Below are 22,500 nucleotides of genomic sequence, written 5' to 3'. Positions count from 1 at the left end.
GGTTTGACTGAATTGACAACCCTCCTGAAACAAGTTGGTCACTTTGCTTTCTCTCCAATAATGTGTCTTGTTGTCCACCATGGTAAAACTTTTACACTTTTACCACAATTACCTAAGGTCCACTTATTGCCATAGCAATCCAGACAAATTCAGATGTGCCTGTTCAAATGCAGCAATTTGTGCACCTTTATCTCTGAGTCACAGCCTGTTTCTCTCTCTCCTTCGATGTTCATCTCTCTTTATTTTTCAAAGACAATTACACACACAACACACACAGGCTCACACTTAAACCAACGCCTGAACTGCAGCTGGCACTCTTACCTCAGTCCAGCAGCAATCTGTGGGTTATATAGGCTGTTTGTGGGTTACACAGAACTATTGATTTTTACTGACAGTTATTTGGAGCTGAAAAGTGTTGACTGTAGAGTTGATTGTTCTCTCAGAGCGGATTTGGCCCTGGGTCATTCATTAAAAAGAATCTTAAACTGTTAAATCCACTCAGAACCATTCAGCGTGTTCAAACATTGCTTATCTAATGTAGGCTCACATTAATGGTCACAACAATCATCGCAAGCACTGCTTTTAATCATTAAAACACTTACATCTTTGAATAAAGTACAGTTGAAAGGTGATTCTCCTTGGCTGACACACTGCACACACACACACACACACACACACACACATAACTGCAGAGAACATAAGAGAGGAGATGGCAAACAAAATGATTTAAATAATCCATCCAACACCTACAGCTCGGTATAGACATAAACACTGCATAAAACAAACATCCTCAGACACGCTCTGCTCCAGCACAAACCTGGACTGATATCAAAACAGCCTTCAAGTGTCTCCAACAATTTCTGCAGAGCTGTAAAATATCTTGTTCCTTTGCACACAACTCCCGGCTATGTGTGTGAGCAAGGTTTTAATTTTTACATGCTTGGCTGCTCTGTTGCTACACGACTGCGCCACACCCAGGAGGAACTGCTGTTCGGACAATCCTGCAGTAAAATATAAACACAGGATGACTAACTAGAGTACTGCTCTGTGTGTGTGTGTTTATTTAATGAATCATGTTATGTTAGATGATGGGGTTTTGAGCATCTGGACATGACTTATAATGCAATTCTCTCCCTTTATTCCATTTTTATAGGTCCAATACAAATGTGTGTGTGTGTGTGTGTGTGTGTGTGTGTGTGTGTGTGTGTGTGTGTGTGTGTGTGTGTGTGTGTGTTTGTGTTTGTACACTATTGACTGTGCTTCCAGGAATAGAGCTCAGTGCTATCTGACTCTTCTATGTATTCATCATCTGACCAGACGTCCCTCAGACACTTGCATTGTGTGTTTATACTGTATGTGAATGTGCCTGTGGAAAACAAATCATTTGATACAGGCTCTGTAGTTTAGTTTCCATACAGTACATTGTTAGATTCAGGATGAGGTACTCATGCACCCGTCTGATGAGGTACTGATAGACTATCTAATATCAATCACTTCACATATTGAAAATAGTGTGGATGTTGAGTGTGTGTTATGAATTTGCATGTGTGTGGGTGCGCAGAATAGGTGGAGAGACATAGTGGGGAAAGAAGTGCCTCACAGCGTTACAGTAGGGACAGTGAGCAGAATACTGATAACAAACGTCTTATGAATACAGAATATGAATATGAATACAAGTCCTCTCTCCTGTATGCCTGAACATGTGTTGATCACTGCAGAGGCCTGTTTGTGAATACTAATGGGCTCTGTGTTTGGAGCAGAACCGACTGCTTTGCATACAATGCTGCTGAGAAATAAATAGCCTACAAGCTTCCCTTGTTTCTATTTTTTGGGGCCAGTGATTTCACGAGGCAGCGTTCCTTAGAAGGCAGCTTGTTTCCAGTTAAAATAACTAAAATGTTACCATAAAGATTACACATTTCATATGAACTGAGGGCTGGGTTGTGACTGATAAGAGGCCTCAGTGGGTTTAATGACATCAAATTCATTGTGAGGAACAAAGGGTGGACACAGTTACACAAATGTATGCACAGTCTAGTGCAATCCAATATATTAGCCCTGCTTTGTGAAGTTGTAAATGTGATAATACTGTATCAGACAGTCTATGAAATCTTAAATGCATACAGGAAGTAACGTGAATGGCTCAGAATATAATGCAATAAAATATAACCAAACCACAAAAGGGGCCTATAAAATTACAATAGAGTTGAATCAACACCTCTCTATCACAGTCTCAACTAAAATTCAAACCATTATAAGCTTTCCATGTTGAGTTCTTGCTAACAGAGCTACACATTTTGGAATATTTTGTCCATCCTCAGTACAACATGCAAAGTAATATATGAACATTAACAAGTAATATCAGCTTGTCAGAGCCAATCACCACACACTGATCTTAAGGCTTGTAATCCCTTGCTTTGCTTTCCCTGGTGGCTTCTAAAGGGGGACTTTCCAGACCTAATCAATAAAACAGTTGCAAATACACAGTCTCCTCACACTTAACATGATTAGAAAAGAGCAGAGGCTAATCCATTTGGCTTGAGATTGCAATAATGAAATGTACCATCACATATGATTACAACTAGGTCTTACAACTGTGTCAAACCACATGCCATATGTGACCCCTCATACATTCAAATCCACAGGCACACATGCACCGTCACAACAGCAACAAGGTCAGCATGTTGATTAGAGGATTGCACCTTCGTGACCAGGGTGGCCAATGCCATCACATGAATAATTCAAAAGGTGAGGCAGCACCTAGAGCTGTGAGGAGAGGGTTGGGGTGTGTTTTAGGGTACGGAACTATGTTAAGGGGAGGAAAAAAAAGAAGTTGGATGAAAAAAGAAGGGAGGCTGGAGAGAATTGCAGAACAGTGGGTTTGGCAGCCTCTCCAAAAAAGGGCTGGTGGTGAGGGGAAAGGTGAGAGACACGAGAGGGGGAGGACAAAAGACAGAGACGTGTGTCTCTGGTGTGTGTGTGTGTGTGTGTGTGTGTGTGTGTGTGTGTGTGTGTGTGTGTGTCTGGGTGAGTGGCTGAAAAAAACAGAAGAGTGGGAAAGAAATGGGGTGACAAGAACGGTACTCAAATGGAGGGGCAGGGTGGAGGAGATCAAACACAGTTGCCATGGCAACAAATGGAAGTTGATACAGGGGTGGGAGAGAGAAGAAGGGGGGCGGTGGGGTGTTAATGAAAGTATGATGTCTTTGAGACACATCAAAAGAATATTAATGTGAATCCATCCACCACACCCTTTGAAAGACAAAAATAAATATGGAACATGAACACAGTCACAGCTGAAGTACCACAAAGAGAGGCAGAAAGAGAGATTTTCAAAATAAAAGAAATATAGATAAATAGACACAAACATAGAAAGAAGTGTATTTTGCATATTTAATGTTTATAAAATGGCATCATATTAACAATTTATTCTTGAACCATATTGATATTCATGCTTTTTTCTCTGTATAAATATCTTCCATACTTATGTCCAATGCAAACTTTGATAATAAAAGCCAAAAAAAACTGAACAACTTTTCATTTGTTTTGCATGTACTGTGCACTTCTCAAAACTGCTGGAGTGAATGTCATAAAAACAACATGGAGATGAACCCAAACTGATAGAAACTGCAGTGAACAGAGATGTGAGAAGAGAGGAGGTGTGGGGCGTGGAGAAACACAGAGTGATGAATTAAGACAACAGTGAAGGAGGTGGGGAGAAATGACGAGAAGGGAGATAAGAGCTGAAGTAGATGTATGACTGTTAGTTTTAGACATGGAAAAAACACCTGTGGTTGCAACACCCTCCCATACTGAACACGCAAGCACACACACACACACACACACACACACACACACACACACACACACACACACACACACACACACACACACACACACACACACACACACACGGGTGTATTCATCAATGCCACCCCTAGCTTCCTCCTCAATGTCAGGTTCTAGCAGCAGACATAACAGAGACGCAGCAACAACCAGATACAGTAATTAATATCACACTCTCTGAGTCAGACACACACCAGGGTTCTGTGTAATTTGCCTGCAATCTGATAAATTCGGGGGGTGGGTTGTCTTTAAAATGCAAAAGCATTACACATTTGACTTAATTTCAAACTATGAGGAAAAAGAAAGCTCATGTTGAGCAACAAACATATTTAGAATAACAGAGACTGACACGAATTAGTCAGACCCGGGCACACTCATGCATGTGCAACAACGCATACACACACACACACACACACACACACACACACACACATACACACACACACACACACAGGTATATATACACACACATGCACACAACAGTAGTTACCTATATGGAGTTTGCGTCAGTGTCTGTATACAGTTTGTGAGGCAAACCAGCTTCCTCTCCTTCCTCTCGTTCTTCCTCTCTGCTATGTGGATCTCTTAAAACGGTACAACATTGGCAAGCATCTCTCTCTCTCCTTCTGTCTCAATGTCCCTCTATCCCTCTCTCTCTCGCTCTCTCGCTGCAGTGCAGTCCCACCCCCACTCCGGCACGGCAGCTGGAAAAAACCTGGAACCCGGAGCCACGCTGCCATGGATCAGGACTCACCAGTATAAAGTCCAACTAGTGGTGATAGCCAGGGAAGGATGGCATGATGTCATCCTTATACATACACACACACACACACACACACACACACACACACACACACACACACACACGCACACACACACACACACACACACACACACACACACACACACAAAGCAGTGACCACGTTCAGGTCTAAATGTAAAGGCACACTGAGATAATAGAGATTATAGAATTAGCATACAGACATACAAAGCCTGGAGATAGATAAGAGAGCAAACTACTCTGTGTTATCAACCTCATCTAACATCAGGGTTCATCAGGGCTTTAATCAGAGTCGGGACGTCTGCTTAAAGATCACAGCACAAAAGACATTGAACCAGTGGCTGACTGGAAGGGGGGAAATCGATCGAACTTCATCATGACATGCTTTGGAAAACTGTCAGCAGTAATGTAAAGTAATGTGCTTTGTACTTAATTAGTTAGTTTTTAGTATTAGTATGCAGGAACTGAGGGCTGAATCAGAACCCCCGTCCCACAAAACATCATCAGCAGCACAATTCAATTATTTATTAATGCACTGATGTTTCAAAGTCGAGTGTGTAACATTTAGGAGGATTTATTGGCAGAAATGAAACATTAAATGCATAACTATGTTTTCAATAATGTATATCTCCTGAAAATAAGAAACATTGTGTTTTTGTTACCTTAGAATGAGATGTTAATCTACAGAAACTGTGGGTCCATAGAAACTGGCTCTCCTTCGAGCTTTGAAAGGGAGGGTGAAGCAAGGGAGTCACAACTAGATGCGGTAGTGGCTGTGGCCCAGGTACAGTGGGTAGTCCACTAATCAGAAGGTTGGTGGCTGCATGTCGACAGGGCCTTGAGCAAGATACTGAACCCCAAATTGATTTATCCACACACCAAACCTCTTCTGACAACTTGCCAGACAATCCTAACAAATACCAACTGCCCTGATGACATTGACATTGTGTGTGTTTTTACACATGGTGGGTACACTTGGATTAAGACATGCTGTAGTTGCCTTTATTTTTAGAGCAGTTTTCTTACAGTTTACAAAGCACTCAACAAAAAATCCAGCTGGTTCACATCATAACCTGCTGAAAATGGCTCCATTGTACATCTTGAGGTACAATGTGTTTTTGAGTGAAATAAAAGGTCCAATTTAAAATATAAAAAAGCCAAACCTGAGAAAAAAAGCCATCTGAATGCAAATAACAACCATTATGCCTCAATGGTTCTCAGAATAAAGCCATCACACCTTGAAATGGCAGCATGACTTAAAGCCTTTGTAAAATAATTGACAGCACCCACAGGGAGTGATGCATTAAATGTGTGTGGACAAAGTTAACAGAACAAGAGTGTCTAGGGGAATAAAAAAAAAAATAGATGAGAGAAATCAGAATTTCAGTGTGGTACTGATGCACATGTCCTTTACAAGCACCCTCAGGGCTACAATCATCTGTCTCTAATAGCACTTTCACCGTGTCACTATTTCTCTTGCTCTCTCTCTGCCTTTGGCTCTGAATCTATTTCCTTAGATAGACACACTCACATACAGTCCACACACACACACACACACACAGACAGACACAGACACACACAGATTTGTGGCACTGGGTTGGGAGCGTGCCTGCTGCTCTGGCTAATGTATGACTCATCTCCCCCCATCTATTCCTCTGGGATGCAGAGATCTAGGGAGGGCAGACCCATGTCCAATACATCAACCCACCCACCTACCCACCTACCCACCCACCCACCAACACACACACACACACACACACACACACACACACACACACACACACACACACACACACACACACACACACACACACACACACACACACACGGATGCATGATGGAATGAAAGACATGCACACTTACATCCTACCCCTACATGCATAAATACGCTGTTTTTAAGCACTGTTTTAAGTAATGCAGTTACTGTTGCACACTGCAGACTGAGTCCGTGTAAGCATCAGACTACAGCAGTTTCAGGACTGTAGCATGTGCTGAATCATCTCTGTGTTTCATGATCAATACCACTTAAGCAAAATCACCCTTGGAAGCAAACACAGTAGATCTCATGACCCTGAAGCTGAGATATCCACACGGACAGCTACAACAAACAGGCAGAACAGTTAACATTAATCAAACACAATTAAGTAGACATCTGTTTTGTTCTCAGAAACCAGAGTATGATTGTGCTGCCACAGAATTGTAGTTCTAATTCTTATATACAGGAATGAAACACATAGGCATTAGGCACATATATTAGCCAGGGCAGCAACTAACAATCACTTTCATGATCAATTAATTTGATGATTATTTTCTCAATCAATTGATTAATCACTTGGTCTACAACATCTTAAGAAAATTAGGAAAAATGCCAGTCACCATTTTGCAGAGCCCAAGGTCACCTTGGTTGTTTCGCACAAATAGTCCAAACAGGAAAAAGCAGCAAGTGATCACATCAGATCACAAATCAATTATCTTGGATACTAAGCATTGTCATGGTATGTAGCCTCAGGTATTATATCTGCACTACATATCAATTACCTAACAAGTGGAAAGCTTGAAATTCTGAGTAAGATTCACAAAAGAAACCAGTATAAATAGAGGAGGAAGACACAAGTTTGCTGATATTGTTGTTGTCCAACTACCATGCACCAAAAACTTAATTTATACACACTTACACACACTTGCAAAAAGCAAACATATTTTGCAGTGTTTAAAAAATGTCAGACCAATACAGTTCAGAGCATATGTAAAATATTAGCAGGTGAGCCCTGGCATCTGTTACAAGCGTTTTGAGGAAACATTTTTGCACTGGAGTAGACTGTGTCATGCGCAGATAGAAGAACTGTGCACCCATTTATCATCAGTGAATTTTGTGCCTCATCCCACATTTTCTTGACATGTGTTAGAGGGCTCGGGTCGTTAAAAGTGCTGTATATGGTGGAAATGATAGATCAAGTGGATCAAGCTCCGGGAGACTGTCTAAGGGAGACACAAGAGGACAATTGGGAAAATAAGAGAACTGCTTCTGAACACAGTGTCTAAAGTCTAAATAAGTGTGAGCTAGATAGGCCAATTAGCCATTAGTTGCAAATAATGAAAATATGCCATTTCTGTGGAGGTTGTTTGGTTGTTTATGGTATTTATACCCTTTGCGGCCCACAGGCAAAATGTAGGATCAGATTGATTGGTTATTGGATATTGGGCCTTAAATCTCTACCTTCTGAGCAGATTAAGAATAAGAAACATGTAAATTTGTAGTACACATCCTTAGCATGTATTAATTATGATTACAGAAGACGTGTTTGGTTATCTGTGCACACATTCTTCTGTGCCTCTCTCTACTCTTTAATGTCTACCTTGCTTTATTGTTCTAGCCAACTTATCCCATCCCACAGTCAGCAGACTGCGAGGTGATGGAGGAGACGTCGCTGTGATCACTGTGTGTGTGTGTGTGTGTGTGTGTGTGTGTTTGTGTGTGGTGTACCAAACACAGAGTCTCTGTCTCCCAGAAATAGAGAATCTGATAGCTCAGCTGTCTGACAGCCTCTCTTGTCTCTGTGGTCCACAGACACAGAAGTGGAACAGATCTGATGAGATGTGCAAAATCAAATGCCTGCTTTTGTTGTGTTTCCTTTCTGTCTGTTTTCCTCATCACAATATTCCTGACATCCGTCTGTTTTCCTCCTTCTTGTTTGATTCAATTACCTTCTTCCTTCCTCGGTCTATACTGTATGTATTATTTTGTTATAATATTTACTACAATGTCAGACTTATTTCACTATGTTGAATCTATTCATGTGTAAAAGGTGCGTATGAGGAGATAGCTGTATGAGATGGGGCTGTTTTATCATGTGAGGTGACTTTGTCCTGTGTGTCCTTAAAGCATCTGTGCTGTGTTAGTTGGGTAAAGATGGATGGCTGTGTTTCGTGTGTGTGTGTGTGTGTGTGTGTGTGTGTGTGTGTGTGTGTGTGCACACACAGTGTTGTATTCCCAGGGGTTCTGGTGGTGTGTGCAGTAGTTGATAGTTCTGGCCTGTAAGTGAAGTCAGCCATTACTTCTGGCTCGCTGACTTTCTCTGCACTTGAGGTAGAGGACAAAAGATATGAGGTAAAAGGAAGGAAAGAGAAGAAGACCTAACAGGATAGAATAGAATAGAGAATGAGAAACTATGAGTAATTAAAGCAGCTAATAAAACTGATAAACTACAGCTACTACTTAGGAGAGCCTAAATAGGTTAAGGTAATTGGCTGTTGATAATTTTTGTAATTAAAGTCTAAGGTTTGGGCAGATGATTTAGGGCTTGGTTAAGATCTGTGGTCTCAGTAAATCCAGTGGGAAAAAATAAACTGATGCAAAAGATCATGGATCACATCAGCTTCAGCACTGCATTGCCACTAATGTGTCAGAATAGTAGTGGCTGACTAACCTAAATAGCTACATCAAAGGGAAAATCCACCTTAAGTAAAGGTTGGGGATTTCTTTGCTCAGACAATCATCTAAACTGGTCGGGAACTGAGGAACTCATGGACAGTCTAATGCTAGACAAAGAAATATCACAGTAATTTTAATAAGAAAGTTTCCTTTCTAACATATTTCCCAGATTTCATAACGTTATTAGCCACAAATGTTTGCGCACACCTATGTAGGCAGATATGGATGCAGCTGGGATTATGTGCTGCACCAATATCCCTCTACAGTCCTCTGGCAGCCTCTAGTGGACGTAATGAGTAATTACAGCAGCTTCTCTACTGAGAGTCAGAATATAAAAAACTTTGTGTGTATTTGGATTTTTATTAATTTATCTTCCTTCGTCTTAGTTGTTTATTTATGTATAGATGTGTATTTTAAGGACCCATTTGTAAATGAGATGGGGTTAAACTAACTGTGAAATTACAGAAATATAACAGAAAAGAGTATACCTGTTAGATAAAAGATCGAAATATACAAACCTAAATATGACAACAGCTGAAAAAAACTACACTGTGTGCAAATGTTGTGTGTTTACCTCATAAGAGACAGCTGTGATAATATTTGTCTGATTTAACTCAGGTGGAGCTCCTGTTGGGGATTACAGCAAGGTCAGCCCACATAAATGAATTACATTTTAATAACTGCATGGCTGTTTTATTATCCCTTTTCTCTTTACTAATTCACAATTACGGTAAAATGATTAGCAGGAAGATTAGAAACCTGAGCACCATAACACTCAAAATAGCTCCTAAACAATTGGTTGTGTGATGATGTGCTGAGTGTAATTAGTTGATTTCCAAAAGAATAGGTGAAGTATGATGATAATAAGTGTGGCAATGTGTGAGAATCACAGTGTGAAAACGGTTAAAAAAACCAGCAAGTGCAAATCTTAAACAGTTGCAACCATGACAGATTCAGACAAGCTCAAGAAATACTCACCAAAGACCTTGCCCAAGAACAGCGTCTTGACCAGGTTGAATTGTGTGTCTGAGGCGTCTGGGAGGGTGTAGCTGACTGGAGGGTAATGATCCAACTGAAACAGAGAGGGAGCGAGAGATAATATATTAGCATCTGGATCCAAAACTACTTACCGCAGCCTTTTAAACCTACCTAAGACTTGCATCAGCATATTAAACAGAGTACACAAGATGATGAATAAGAGATGGTAATTCATTGCTGTCACGCACCGCAAAGCACAGCACAATCAAAAGCTCAATGGCTCCCTCTTGTGGGTTTTAAATATCAGGGAAGCTTCAAATTGTTAATATTATTCCCATGAATCCTGATCAAAGACAGAAACTAGGACTGAAACATGTTTGCTAACAAATATTAACCCACAACTCTTTCTTACTCCCTTTGCTTCAAGGCTTACGGCATAATGACTGCATGTCTTAGGCAGGTATGCCATATATTATAATTTTCAAGAAAGGTTGTGCTGCTCAGAGAAGCACACAATTTGCATCCAGATAGTCGAAGTGGCATTGAAATACTCCACTAACAATAAACAGAAGTTGTGAAAATTATCCTAAAAAAATCTGTGTTATATCTTTTATCATCTTTCTTAGATCATTATCTATAAACTAGGAAGAAAATATCATGAAAAACGTATTATTATATTATATATATTATATAAGTGGTGTCCAGTTCAAATTACTAATGTGGACACATCTATCCTCTGCGGCAAATATATGGGAACTGTTCCAAAAAGCTCACTTCATACTATCATGATTGCTCACAGAACCTCTTATTTGGAAAGCTTTGGTATTCCTTTTTTGTTTAGTGAAGCTCGTCATGGCTGAACGCAAAGTGAAAAGCGATCTTACATAATGACCCTGCAAACAAGCAGCTCTTCACCAGGACGAGAGATAAATGATCACACGTTAATTAACAATATGCAATCTCGAATGTCTGCGGTGGGTTCAAAGCTTTTCCCAAGAACTTAAAACAGAGAGAGAACAAGCAGCGTGTTTACAAAGACGAGCGTCGGTGGAGATGTGAGAGCAGAGAGGGTGATAGAGGGAGGGAATACACGACTTTAATATCCCTGCAACATAATTAACTTGTTATTGCTGTTTCACTGAAGTTTCTAATTAGCTTGAAGGCTGCAGCCAGTGCTATTGACGAGAATCATTTCAACCCCTCAAATTGGTTTTCTGTGTGTTCCAGAAATAAAAGATCTTCCTCCCTTCTCATAGGAGAACTGTATCTCGGCATACACCGGTCTGTAGAATGCATACTAACGGCACAAGCCGGGAGAGGGGAGGTTGATTGAAAACAATGACTTTTGTTGCCGAGCGTTTGACTGAAAATTTGTTCCATTGATGTGCTGAATAGCTGCCGTGGCTTGTTAGCTGGGAGCTGAGCTGGACTGTCACTAAAGGGTTGAGCTTTATGTGTTTCGTGTGTGTGTGTGTGTGTGTAGTCGCTCTTGTTTACAGGTTTGAATCAGTGGAGTCCTCCCATACAGAAAAATCTCTCTACCCCATACGCCTCCAGACTATTTTCTCCCTCTTTCACGCCACACACACACACACACACACACACACACACACACACACACACACACACACACACACACACACACACACACACACACACACACACACACACACTGCATATCCTAATTTGATTCTTTCCAAAAGCCTGGTCTCAGTGGAGCATTGTGTGGGTTTTGTTTTCCACGGTGACTGGAGGGCGGGATAATGGGGCACAATTAAATTGCGCTCAGCTTATTTACTTTTATCTGTGAAAACAAATTGGCTGCACAGTCAGGGACGGCGGTCTGAGTCTCAAAACCCCACAAAAAGGTCCACAGAGGAAGACAGCCAGGGAAGAAACCTCATTTTACCAAACTTTGTCAATTACAACCGCAATTATTGGGATCCTTTCCTTTTACGCTACAGCATTTAGACAACACAATTTTCTCCTTTAAGCGCTGTTGGTGCCTCTTAGGTTACATAAAGCTTACATAAGCAAAGTAATCAGGGGTTAGACAAAGAGAAAATTAACAATGGGTGAAATCTATTTCCCTAACTATGTGCTCAAAAAGAATCTAATCTAGCCAAATACGCTGTATATATTCAAACTAATTTACAGTACACTGAGAACTTTTTACTTTCACTTTCAGCTCTGTTTCCTTAATGATATCTAAGGGACAAGAAATACTCCCATCACAGATTAAACATTAGAGAAGCTAAGTGCGAATAAATGCTCATTTCCTTTTCTTAGGAAGTTAAAGATCATTATCAAGTGAGCTACGGAATTATTGTCTTGTCCCAGCAAGAGCCAGCCATTCACACCAGTAATGCCAACCACAGCAACAACTATTGGTGGGGAGGAGAGGAGAGGAGAGGGGAGAAGAGGAGAGGAGACGAAAGGAGAGGAGGAAACAGAGATGAGATGTCTGGTGCCTGAAGGGATTCCTCACTTTCATCTTTAAACCCTCACAGTGTGTGAGAGGTTGAGAGAAAGGGGAAAGCCAGAGATGGAGAGATTGGACTTTATTTTGATCTAGCCTTGGTACGGCTTTGATAGCAAGCTAACCTGACGAGACCTCACAGACTGCTTAAAAACCAAACACTCGCTCCGTGCACTGCACTCTGCATGCCTGCGCGTACATTTCAGCAGGTGTTTGTGTGCACATGTAAATCCACACCTTGAAATAGGCCTCGGGACTGTGAAGGTGTTAGATAACTTAAATGCATCAAAGTGATCTTTGTTATCATGTTTTGTGGGTCTACTTTGTTTATCGAAAGACATAATCTTTCTCTTTCAACCCCCTGGTCTCCTCTCTGGCTCTCTATTACTTCTTTTTCTTTTGTTCTCCATCTCTCTTCTGCTCCTTTTTCTCTCAGATTCCAATTACCACACTCCTACTTGTCTTCCCACTTGTTCTCTGTCGTGTCTTTAAACTAAACAGTCACTTGTCTAAATGCCTGTAAGATTTGCAGCCCCGATAGCAGAGAAGTGAGACCTCCACAGCCTCAGGTAAACACTCGACTCGCTCTTTTACCCTGGAAATTGAATTTGATCCACTGGCGGGCCCACCAGCATAACTGACTTTTATTGCATCTGACTCATATCTCTGCCTCTCACTCATGTTGTTATATCTCGGATGAAAGCAGCTGCAACAACGCCTCTGATGAGCATGTAAGCCAAACAATAATGGGCTAGTTAAATTTCAAATGCTGATGGCATGCTATAACAAAATTGGCATTTTAGGCTTTAATGCATAATGCAAAAACTTGTGATCCAATTTCAGACTAATTAACAAGTGTACCTTTCAGCTTATGATAATTAAGTCTGAACATTCAAAGGCAGTCAAAGTTATGCACATAATACCTGACTCTGTAAATGCTGTTGATGGATGGTATTTTAAAAAAACCTGCAGAATGACTGAAACTCCATCTAACGGTTACATTATAGAAGATGTTTTGCAATTACTATATTTAAATCTGCACTAATTCATTTTATGGCCTCTTGGGTGTAGCAGAAACAAGCAGTAAACACAACACTGGTATAGCGAGGTTGTCAGCCAACAGCTGCCTATTCACACATGCAGCAGAAACTGAGCAACATTCATTCAGAGTTGTGTTTCTGACCACTTGATGAATGTAAGTTCCATGTCCACTCTCCTTTTAACTCTGTTTTAGTCTCCACCAACTCCTGGGGGAAATATCTAGCTCTTAAGCTGCTAAATGATCCACTATGTTCATTAGCTAGTTGCTAACTCTCTGCATTCTGATGCTGGGCAGGTAGTGAAGAGGGTTTTTTTGAGCTTTGTGGTGAAAACAGCTGCCTGCTGCTGCTGGAAGCAACACTACGAGAGTGAAGTTGCATGCTGGAAAACCAAAACAATGAGCTGAAAGACGATTCACAATCTCTTCCACATACAAGCATGTCATGTAATCCTTTGGAGGTGCTTGAAGTTGAATTTAAACTTGTAACAAAAAATGCTTTTCCTCTTGAATCTGTCACACATTCAACACCTCAACAGTCCCGGTTGGAAATGCAATAAAATTAACATGATTTTGTTACCTATCATATTTTGCTTCATTGGTGACTCATGGCATCTACACAAGGAAAAATGCTGTTTGATTAAAAAAAAACAAAACGTATTTTCTGTGCTATATTTGAGAATTAAATAAGCAGACAAGTCATGCTACCTACGTATTCCCTAGTGCTGCAAAGTGTTTCTCTTGTTACTGTCATCCTGAGCTGAATATGTCCCATTCCTCGCAACTCATTAGTGAGAGTGTGAGCTGCAGTCATGATTCCTGGCTAGAAGTACATAAACTATTACTAAAAGCCCTTGGGGGTATGTGAGACGGTAGAAGTTGGGAGGTATGGAGAGATAGAGCGAGAGAAGTGGAGTGGACAGATGAATTAGACTGAATAATGTTGAATTCGTAGTGTAGCAGTATGAAGCCTTTGTAGTGAGTTGACCTGACAAGATCTCTCTTGTGCATGCGTGTCTGTTGGTATGCATGTCCACATCTGTTTACGCGCGGATATTAAGTGCATGTTTGTACCTTGAAAAGAGCCCTGAGGCAGTAAGGCAACATGAAAAAGTTTTATTCATCAAAGTTATCTTCGTTAGCACACCTTCTGGCTCTACTTTTCATGCCCTATCTATAAACTTAGACGGTTCCCTTGCTGATTCCTTTTCCCCCCCCTTAAATCCAAAGTACCACATCATGCCCACCAGTGTTCCTCTTAATTCTCTAAACAGTCTTTAATGTTTAAGTGCTGAACCTATCATTTAAGGACAAAAAGATTCCAATGATTGTTATTTAGAGTACAGCCTGGCCACATAGGGAGTGGTAAACTGGGGATATGCAGTTTAAAGTTAATATTTCAGTCACACTGAACGCTGGGCTGAACATCGATATCTACACACAACAAAGCTACGATCAACCAGTGGAAGAAAACACAGTGTGCATGTGCACGCGTGTGTGTGTGTGTGTGTGTGTGTGTGCGTGATGAGCAAAGAATCGTTCAGTTGCTCCAATCACTCTGTACGCCAGTAAAAAGGGATGTGTTATGTTGAAGTGCTCCCACTGGGGTGATCAGCAGCTGCAGGATGTGATTTGCTCAGAAAATGAGGACGATTTCCATTGGATGTTTCAGTTTAATTTTCCTGCTGCTGGAATTTTTCACTGTAGTGTGTGAGTGTAGGTGATGAGATTTCAGTATGGATGGGGTCATAGCTCCATGTACAGATGCAATGATTATAGGTTTGCCAGTATACTGTGATTCATTCTGGCCACACATTTTATTTCACCTTAATGAAAGCAACAGTGAGGAGGCTTTATTTGGACCTGTAATTATCACAATCTTGTATTATATTCTTTTGAAGAAACCCCATCCTTTCAAATCATAGACCTAGCTGAGATTTTCTTTAGTACAATATTTTATGCATTTCCTTTGTGTCCATATGTTGTATTCATTTTAACATCCTGCAAAAATGTAATGTGCCCAAAGCCTCCTCATTCCCCTTGCATACCCACTTGCATGTGTTTTCAATTATTTATCCAATTATGTAATGCTGTGACCTATACACACCCATATATAAAATAAACCTTAGAAATATTATGAATAAGATACTGCAGATAAGATCAAACATCACTGATGAAATTAGGTTCTGTCAGCAAAAGCATGATAATCCATAGAGGGTAAGTGCAGAATGTAAGCAAATAGCTGGAATATTAATAAAAGTAAAAGTAAAAGCAATTTTATAAGAAATTATTGACATGATGCTCTCCGCATGGTTCAGGAATTTAGCAGAAAGGAGGTGAATCAATGCTTCTGGTTAATGACATGCCTGCTTCTGGCCACTAGGGAGTATATGGGCTCTCCACAAGTGAATATGTGAGTGAGATAGTCCGGACATAAAGGGAATGCATCTGAGAGATATAAATATGAGATATGAGATTTAAATCCTATAAAAATCATAATGTATGTGCAGCAATAATGCTACACTACATGGTGTGCTAACATGGTATTCAAATTCCAAATTCTACAGGAGGCCACACAAACAGAAACAATTTCTTTTTGGTTCTCTTTTTAGAAAAACAACCACTTTCTTTGCATCTGCCAGTGCAACTCCAAATGTATTCTGATCTGGATGCTACCAATAACTAGGTTTTACAGGTGGTTTCCTTAAATTGCAGCCTGCAGCCAAATCAGAACATTTTAGCCCAGAACAAAGTCTGTAATAGTTTAGCTTAATTCTCACTCCATCCTTGACAGCTACTGACTGAGGCTTGGCTGTATTGATCTGCACTAAGCTGTTTAGCTGCACAAAACTCAGGAGCACACAAACAACCCCCAAACCACCCCACCCCACTCCACTCCGCACACACAAACACAGATATACACACACACACACACACACACACACACACACACACACACACACACACACACACACACAAACACACTGCCATGAACAAGCACAAAGATTCACTTCTTGCTCTGTCTCATCACACACACACACACACACACACACACACACACACACAGCCATAAATACCTGCATACATACACAAATACCTACAGCCACAATCACAAAACAGCGTGCACTCATACAAACACACACAGATCGATGCATTCTCTCTGTTGCTATACTTAGGCTGTCTACTGGAAGTGGATTAACAGTGGCAGAGGACAAGCAGTTTTATCACAGCAGAAGACAGAACAGGACACTGCAGGACACTGACTTAATGCAAACCATCAAGCTAACACTGGCTGGGCTTGTGTGATTGTGTACTTGTGCTTGAGAATATGTGAGTGTGAGTTTTTTTGTGCACATGTAATCCCATGCCCCCTTTGTTTGCTTGAAAATAGGATTTTGAAATTGAAACTTAAGTCTTTTGGGTTGTAAGCATCAACTAAAAGCATAAAATACATGTTAGAGAGTGCTCAGTAGTGTGTGTGTGTGTGTGTGTGTGTGTCTGTGTGTGCAGTCTGTACCTGGATGGTGATGCTTCTGTCGACACGAGACATGTTAATGCTATGTGGCTGTCCGTTGGCCAGGTTACGCTGGTCCACATCTATAGCAAACGGCTCCTTCAGACCTCCCAGGTTATACCGCACCTGTAATGAACCTGAAGACACAGTGCAGTGGTTCCAAACCTGCCCAACAGCTCCTTCTTTAATTCTCTGAAGTGATTTAAGCATGAGCTCTAATCAATAAGCACCTGAAATAATAAGATTACATTTCTAGATATTTCTCAAGCAGTGGCTGTAAAAACATGACTGCTGACAGGTCCATTGGTAGTTGGTGTATTACTACTTAATGACACTTAAGGCCATATTTAAATTCATTTTGTTCATTATAATGATCATTTTTTTCCTTCCAAATTGATCTGAACACTTGAGGCAACAACGTAGTTTTCTTTTTGAACCGATGGTGGACGCAGGGGGGAGACATATCGGGGGAAACCCTGACTGGTTCAAAAGGGCCCACAGCTTGACAGAGGATTAGGACTGTCTCAGGGCTCCTGAGTGTGCAGAGGGCAAGAACTACTAGTAGCACCCCTTGGCAGCCTGAGTGTTTTGTAGTTTTATTTTGATGATTGTGCACATCCACTGCTGAAACGCTAGATGGCACTTTAAAATGTATATTCTATTTTATCAAAGCACTTCACCACCTATCAGCTGTTCAGTAGGAGGCCACTGACTGGGGAGGACTTTTGGAGATCACAGAAATTTCCAAACTGTGCTGCAAGGACAGCCTTTAAAAATGTACTTTGCAGCACTAACAAGCATTACTCCAGGCAGACCTCTCAGTAGTGAGCAACCACGAATTGAGTATATGTGTGGATCTTACCGTTCTGCCTTAAAACAACAGCCAGATAGTCCTGCGTTTTGGAGCTGACATACATCAGAATAGCAGGAGCATTGGATGTGCTGAAACTAAAGGCCACTTCCTCCTTTGTTAGATTCACTTCATGTGGCGTCAGCTCATTCATCAGGATCTTTGCGTCCCTACTGGCTCCTGCAACCGCTTCAGGCATGAAGTTGTACTTGACCAAGGTTCCCGCCTCAAAGAAACCCCCGACATCTGGGTGGGATGACAGAAGAAATAAGAAAAATGTATAAACACACAGGTAATGCAATCAGGTGAACACACACACACACACACACACACACACACACACACACACACACACACACACACACAAATACAATAAAATACTGCTTATTAATATGTTCACAGCAGAAACAGTAGAATTAACATACTGTATTAGATATAATATCTATGAAGAGTTCGGTCTAGACCTGCTCTATTTGAAAAGTGTCCTGAGATAACTTCTGTTATGAATTGACGCTATACAAATAAAATTGAATTGAATTGAACTGAATTGATAAAGCTTCGCAAATCACAAAGGTGCATCTAAGGAATACATAATAGAAAAAAAGAAAAAAGAAAGAAAAAACACCTTCAATATGAAAGGAGCCACAGGGAATGGCTCACAAACTCAGACATGCCAGGACACAACAGGGTAGACATATTATATAGCCAGAGAGAAATAAGCACACACATAAATATGGCTGCGTTCATGAGGTGTAGTAAAGTGGGTGTTAAATTGCAGTGCTCCAGCATCTGAAACCAAACAATACATTGTTTACCAATACAAAGGACCTAACGGCATATTCTAGCCATTCTAGGGTGCTTATTGATTTTTGTAATCAAGTGTTGAAAAGAAGGGATCTTATTTTTCTATCTTTCTGTTATACTCCTTGTTTGTGTTTACGTGTTCATGTGCACACATGCACTATGTCTGTGTGTCGGTTACAAAATAGATAAAAGGCACAATGTGCATGAAATGAAGGAGAATGGTTACAGGGAAAGCAGCGAGCCTGGGGTTGTGTGTGTGAGTGTGTAAATACCATGGAATAATTCTTGACATGTTTGCCGTCCCTCAGTGGTAGCAGTGAAAATGTATAACTACTACAAGTGAAGAATACCAAGTGAAAACATTTATGCATCTTATTTTAAGGCTTCACTTCACCCATCGTCTCCCACTGGACACAGTACAATAAATACTTCAAGCTACATTATTTAAATTTAATAGAAGGCTTATTACTAGAAAATGGGCAAATTCTCTGACTGGTATTGGCGTAGAGGCAAAACACCACCTCCATTCAGTTACATTGCAAATTTATCCTCTATTCTGCTGTGCACTGATATAGTTTCAAGGTTTGGAAGTCTGGAGAGACCCATTTTACCAATTGTTCTGTGTTAACCAAGCAGAGAGATTGTAAAGTTTTCAAATAGCCCGCTTGTCACTTTGTTTTCTGATGAGGCTGGATTGTTCACTGTCTGCCAAGATCCATGCTGCTGGGTATTAACTGAATCAGAATTGAATTAGCATGCATGAATGAATTTTTGATCTTTTACAAAACAAATCAACATAACAAGCCCCAACGTCTATGGACAAAGGACGCAAAAAAGTCTACTTACCTCGCAGCTACATACACATCTGAGTACCCTACTGTTTATTTAACCTCTCGTTGCCTATGTGCAGAAGCAGCCAAAACCGAAGATACAGCGCCGGGTATTTTGCTGTAGAAAAGATTCTGGATTGGATTGCCACAGTTTCCTGTAAATCCAACCTGAAGTTTATGCATAAAGTCCATCCTAAATTTCAAACTTGTGATTTAGTGTAAATAAGGTTGCACAATTAAAACTTAAAAAAATGCCTTAATTGTCCAGCGTGTGGGATTTAGTGGTGTCTAGCGGTGTAGCTGCAGACTGCAACACACTTGTTTCACACTCTCTTTACAACTGTGAGGGAGAAACTACGGTTGGCGCAAAACATACATACATAATAACATACAAAAAATGTGAACTGTCCTATATAGAGCCAGTTTTTGGGTCGTCCGTTCTGGGCTGCTAATATTCCACGGAAGGCAACCCGCTGTGTCTTTGAATAAAAATGGTTCATTTTAAGGTAACAAAAACAAAATGATTCTGGTGATTATACACTATACTCCATTTCTCCCAATAGATCCTCCTAAATGTTACCCACTGGACCTTGATACACTTAACTGCCAATCCTTAATGTAAATGCATTACTTTATTTTTTTGTAAATGCATACATGAAATATGTGAATAATTATTAGTATTAATAATTACAATAAGAGTATTTGAATTAGTCATAGCCCACTGATGCAGTTTGCAGTTTAAAATGAGAGGGACATATACGTATATATGCTAACCTAGCTAATGTGAGTAATGAGTATCCAATTATGCTAACCTTAGCTATGCTAAAGTAAGCTATGCAACAGTTACACATGGCCGTTTGTGCGTGTCAATGATTAATGACAACAAATTTGTATGTAACTAGTTTGGTGCAACATGCTTTAATTCAGTGGTGGGTTAACATGTACATACACAGCAAGTTTGGAAGTTTTTTAAAGGTTTCTGGTTGTGCAGCTGGCCTCAATCTCACCATCCTCTTCACTTTAAAAGCTTTAGATTTCTTACATTTTATCTTTATTCATACAAACTGCAGATTATGGTTGGCCTATCTGTAACCTGTCACAGCCTTCCCTGCCCTGCTGGGAAAAAAAGATGAGAGACTCTGCCCGAAGCCTCAGCAGCAACATACACAATTGTACAGAAGCATAAGAGGGAATGAGAAAATGACGCTCCAGGGCAGGGACTCTTTGTGTGTGTGTGTGTGTGTTAGTGTGTGTGTGTGTTTTATGTCAGCAACTGAAAAAGTTTTACAAAGGGAATTTGTGCAAGCCTGCAAACCTCTACAGGTATCCCTGTATGTGCATGTTGTTGTTTTTGTGCATGTGTCCATGTACATGTATGTACACTGACACCCTTAAGGGCAAAAACAGGAGAATGAGAGTGTATAATAATAATAATACTGCGGGGTCCCCTGAGCAGTGTGTAAATATGGATACAATGGAAATGTATTATGCAATTATGGCTGACTTCATGCATTTTTCAATCGCTGGGAGAACAAGGTGAGAGAGGGGGAGATTAAAGAGAGAGAAGGGGAGAATTTCAAAAAGAACAAACAGGAGAGGGGCAACTGGGAAAGGAGAGAAAAAAGGAGAGGGTCGGAGAACAAACGAGAAGGGGGAAGAGGTGAGGAAGAAATGAATATTTAGAGGGGAAAGAGAGGAAGAAGAAAGGTAGAGCAGGGGTGGAGGAATAGGAGGAAGGGTAGATTCAGAGATGAAGGAGTGGGAATAGAAGGGAAAAATGGGTAAAATGAGAGGAAGGGGAGAAGCAGAATAGGAGAAGAAAAAAGTTGGTATAGAGAAGACACAGGAAAATATTTTAGATAGAGAGGAGAAGCCAGAAGAGGGTGGGTAAATTGTACAGAAAAAACGACAGGAGAGAGAAATGAGACGAGAGAAGAGGAGAAGAAAGAAGGCAAAAAGAGGGAATACAGGAGAGTCAAGGAAAACAAAGAAGATGAGGACTGGAAGCAGAGTGAAAAGGACGAAAGGAGGAGACAGAAAGGGAAGAGGAGAGTCACATGTCATGCACAGAAACAAACAGACACAAGGGTGTGCTCTATCCCTTTCTTTGCCTTTCTCGTTTCCTGACATAGTACACACAGACAGACTAATACACACACACACACACACACACACACACACACACACACACACACACACACACACACACACTAATCTCCATTCTCTAAATTCTGAAATGCCTGATTGGTTATGACAGAATTCAGAGGATGTCTTCCTATGTCTTACACTAGAATATCACCACACACTGTCACCCTCTTCTCTGGCACACACAGAGACACACACAAACACACGTACACACACACTTTGCTTTTCTGTCATCTTGTCACCCCCCTGCCACGAGCACAGGGGAAAAACACTATTCGGCTTTAGGAAACAAATTAATTCACGTGTCGGGGATCAACTCTCTGACTGGGAGCTAGCAGAAAGCCTCTGACAGCACTGCTGCTCTTCTCCCCAGAGCATTTTATGAAAACTTGTTTTGGGAAGTAGAACTTTAATGCTGTATCTAATGAATCCCGGTGCAAAAAAACATGTTTTAGCAATATGCCACAATGCAGGAGCAGAGTTACAGTGACATTTCTCATCTCTGAACTTCAAAAACCTAGAGATACCCAATGCTTAGTGAAGTGACTGGCATTTTGTTTTTCAGTTTGATCTCTCAGCTCTGTATTTGCACATACTTTAGCATTCAATGAGTGCACTCTAAAGTCAGGGAGAATTGGTGGGTAAGCACAATATCACTCTCAATCGATGCTTTTTATCATAAGCCCAAACACTTTCAACACAGACAGCTCCAAACTGAATAGGAAGTGAGGACAATCACAGAGCACAGCAAAAATCACAGTGGGTTGTCAGGCAATGAAGCTCATTTAACAATAACTACTCC

The 22,500-nt window shown here is 40.7% G+C and overlaps 1 protein-coding gene across 1 annotated transcript in view; it reads right to left on the bottom strand.

Annotated features, from left to right (window-relative positions):
• The window catches only part of cntnap2a (contactin associated protein 2a), a 314,052-nt gene that overhangs the window by 5,741 nt on the left and 285,811 nt on the right, over nt 1-22,500 (bottom strand). Inside the window, exons 21-23 of the mRNA XM_051410449.1 lie at nt 17,932-18,165; nt 17,073-17,206; nt 10,038-10,131 (exon numbers count right to left, since the gene is read on the bottom strand). Coding sequence (XP_051266409.1) covers nt 10,038-10,131; nt 17,073-17,206; nt 17,932-18,165 — 462 coding nt within the window. The remainder of the gene's footprint in view (nt 1-10,037; nt 10,132-17,072; nt 17,207-17,931; nt 18,166-22,500) is intronic.

The sequence above is a fragment of the Dicentrarchus labrax genome, unplaced genomic scaffold, assembly GCF_905237075.1.
Source record: "Dicentrarchus labrax unplaced genomic scaffold, dlabrax2021, whole genome shotgun sequence".
Lineage (NCBI taxonomy): Eukaryota > Metazoa > Chordata > Actinopteri > Moronidae > Dicentrarchus > Dicentrarchus labrax.
The sequence above is the reverse complement of the archived record's forward strand: the minus strand, read 5'-3'. Positions and strand labels throughout refer to the sequence as shown.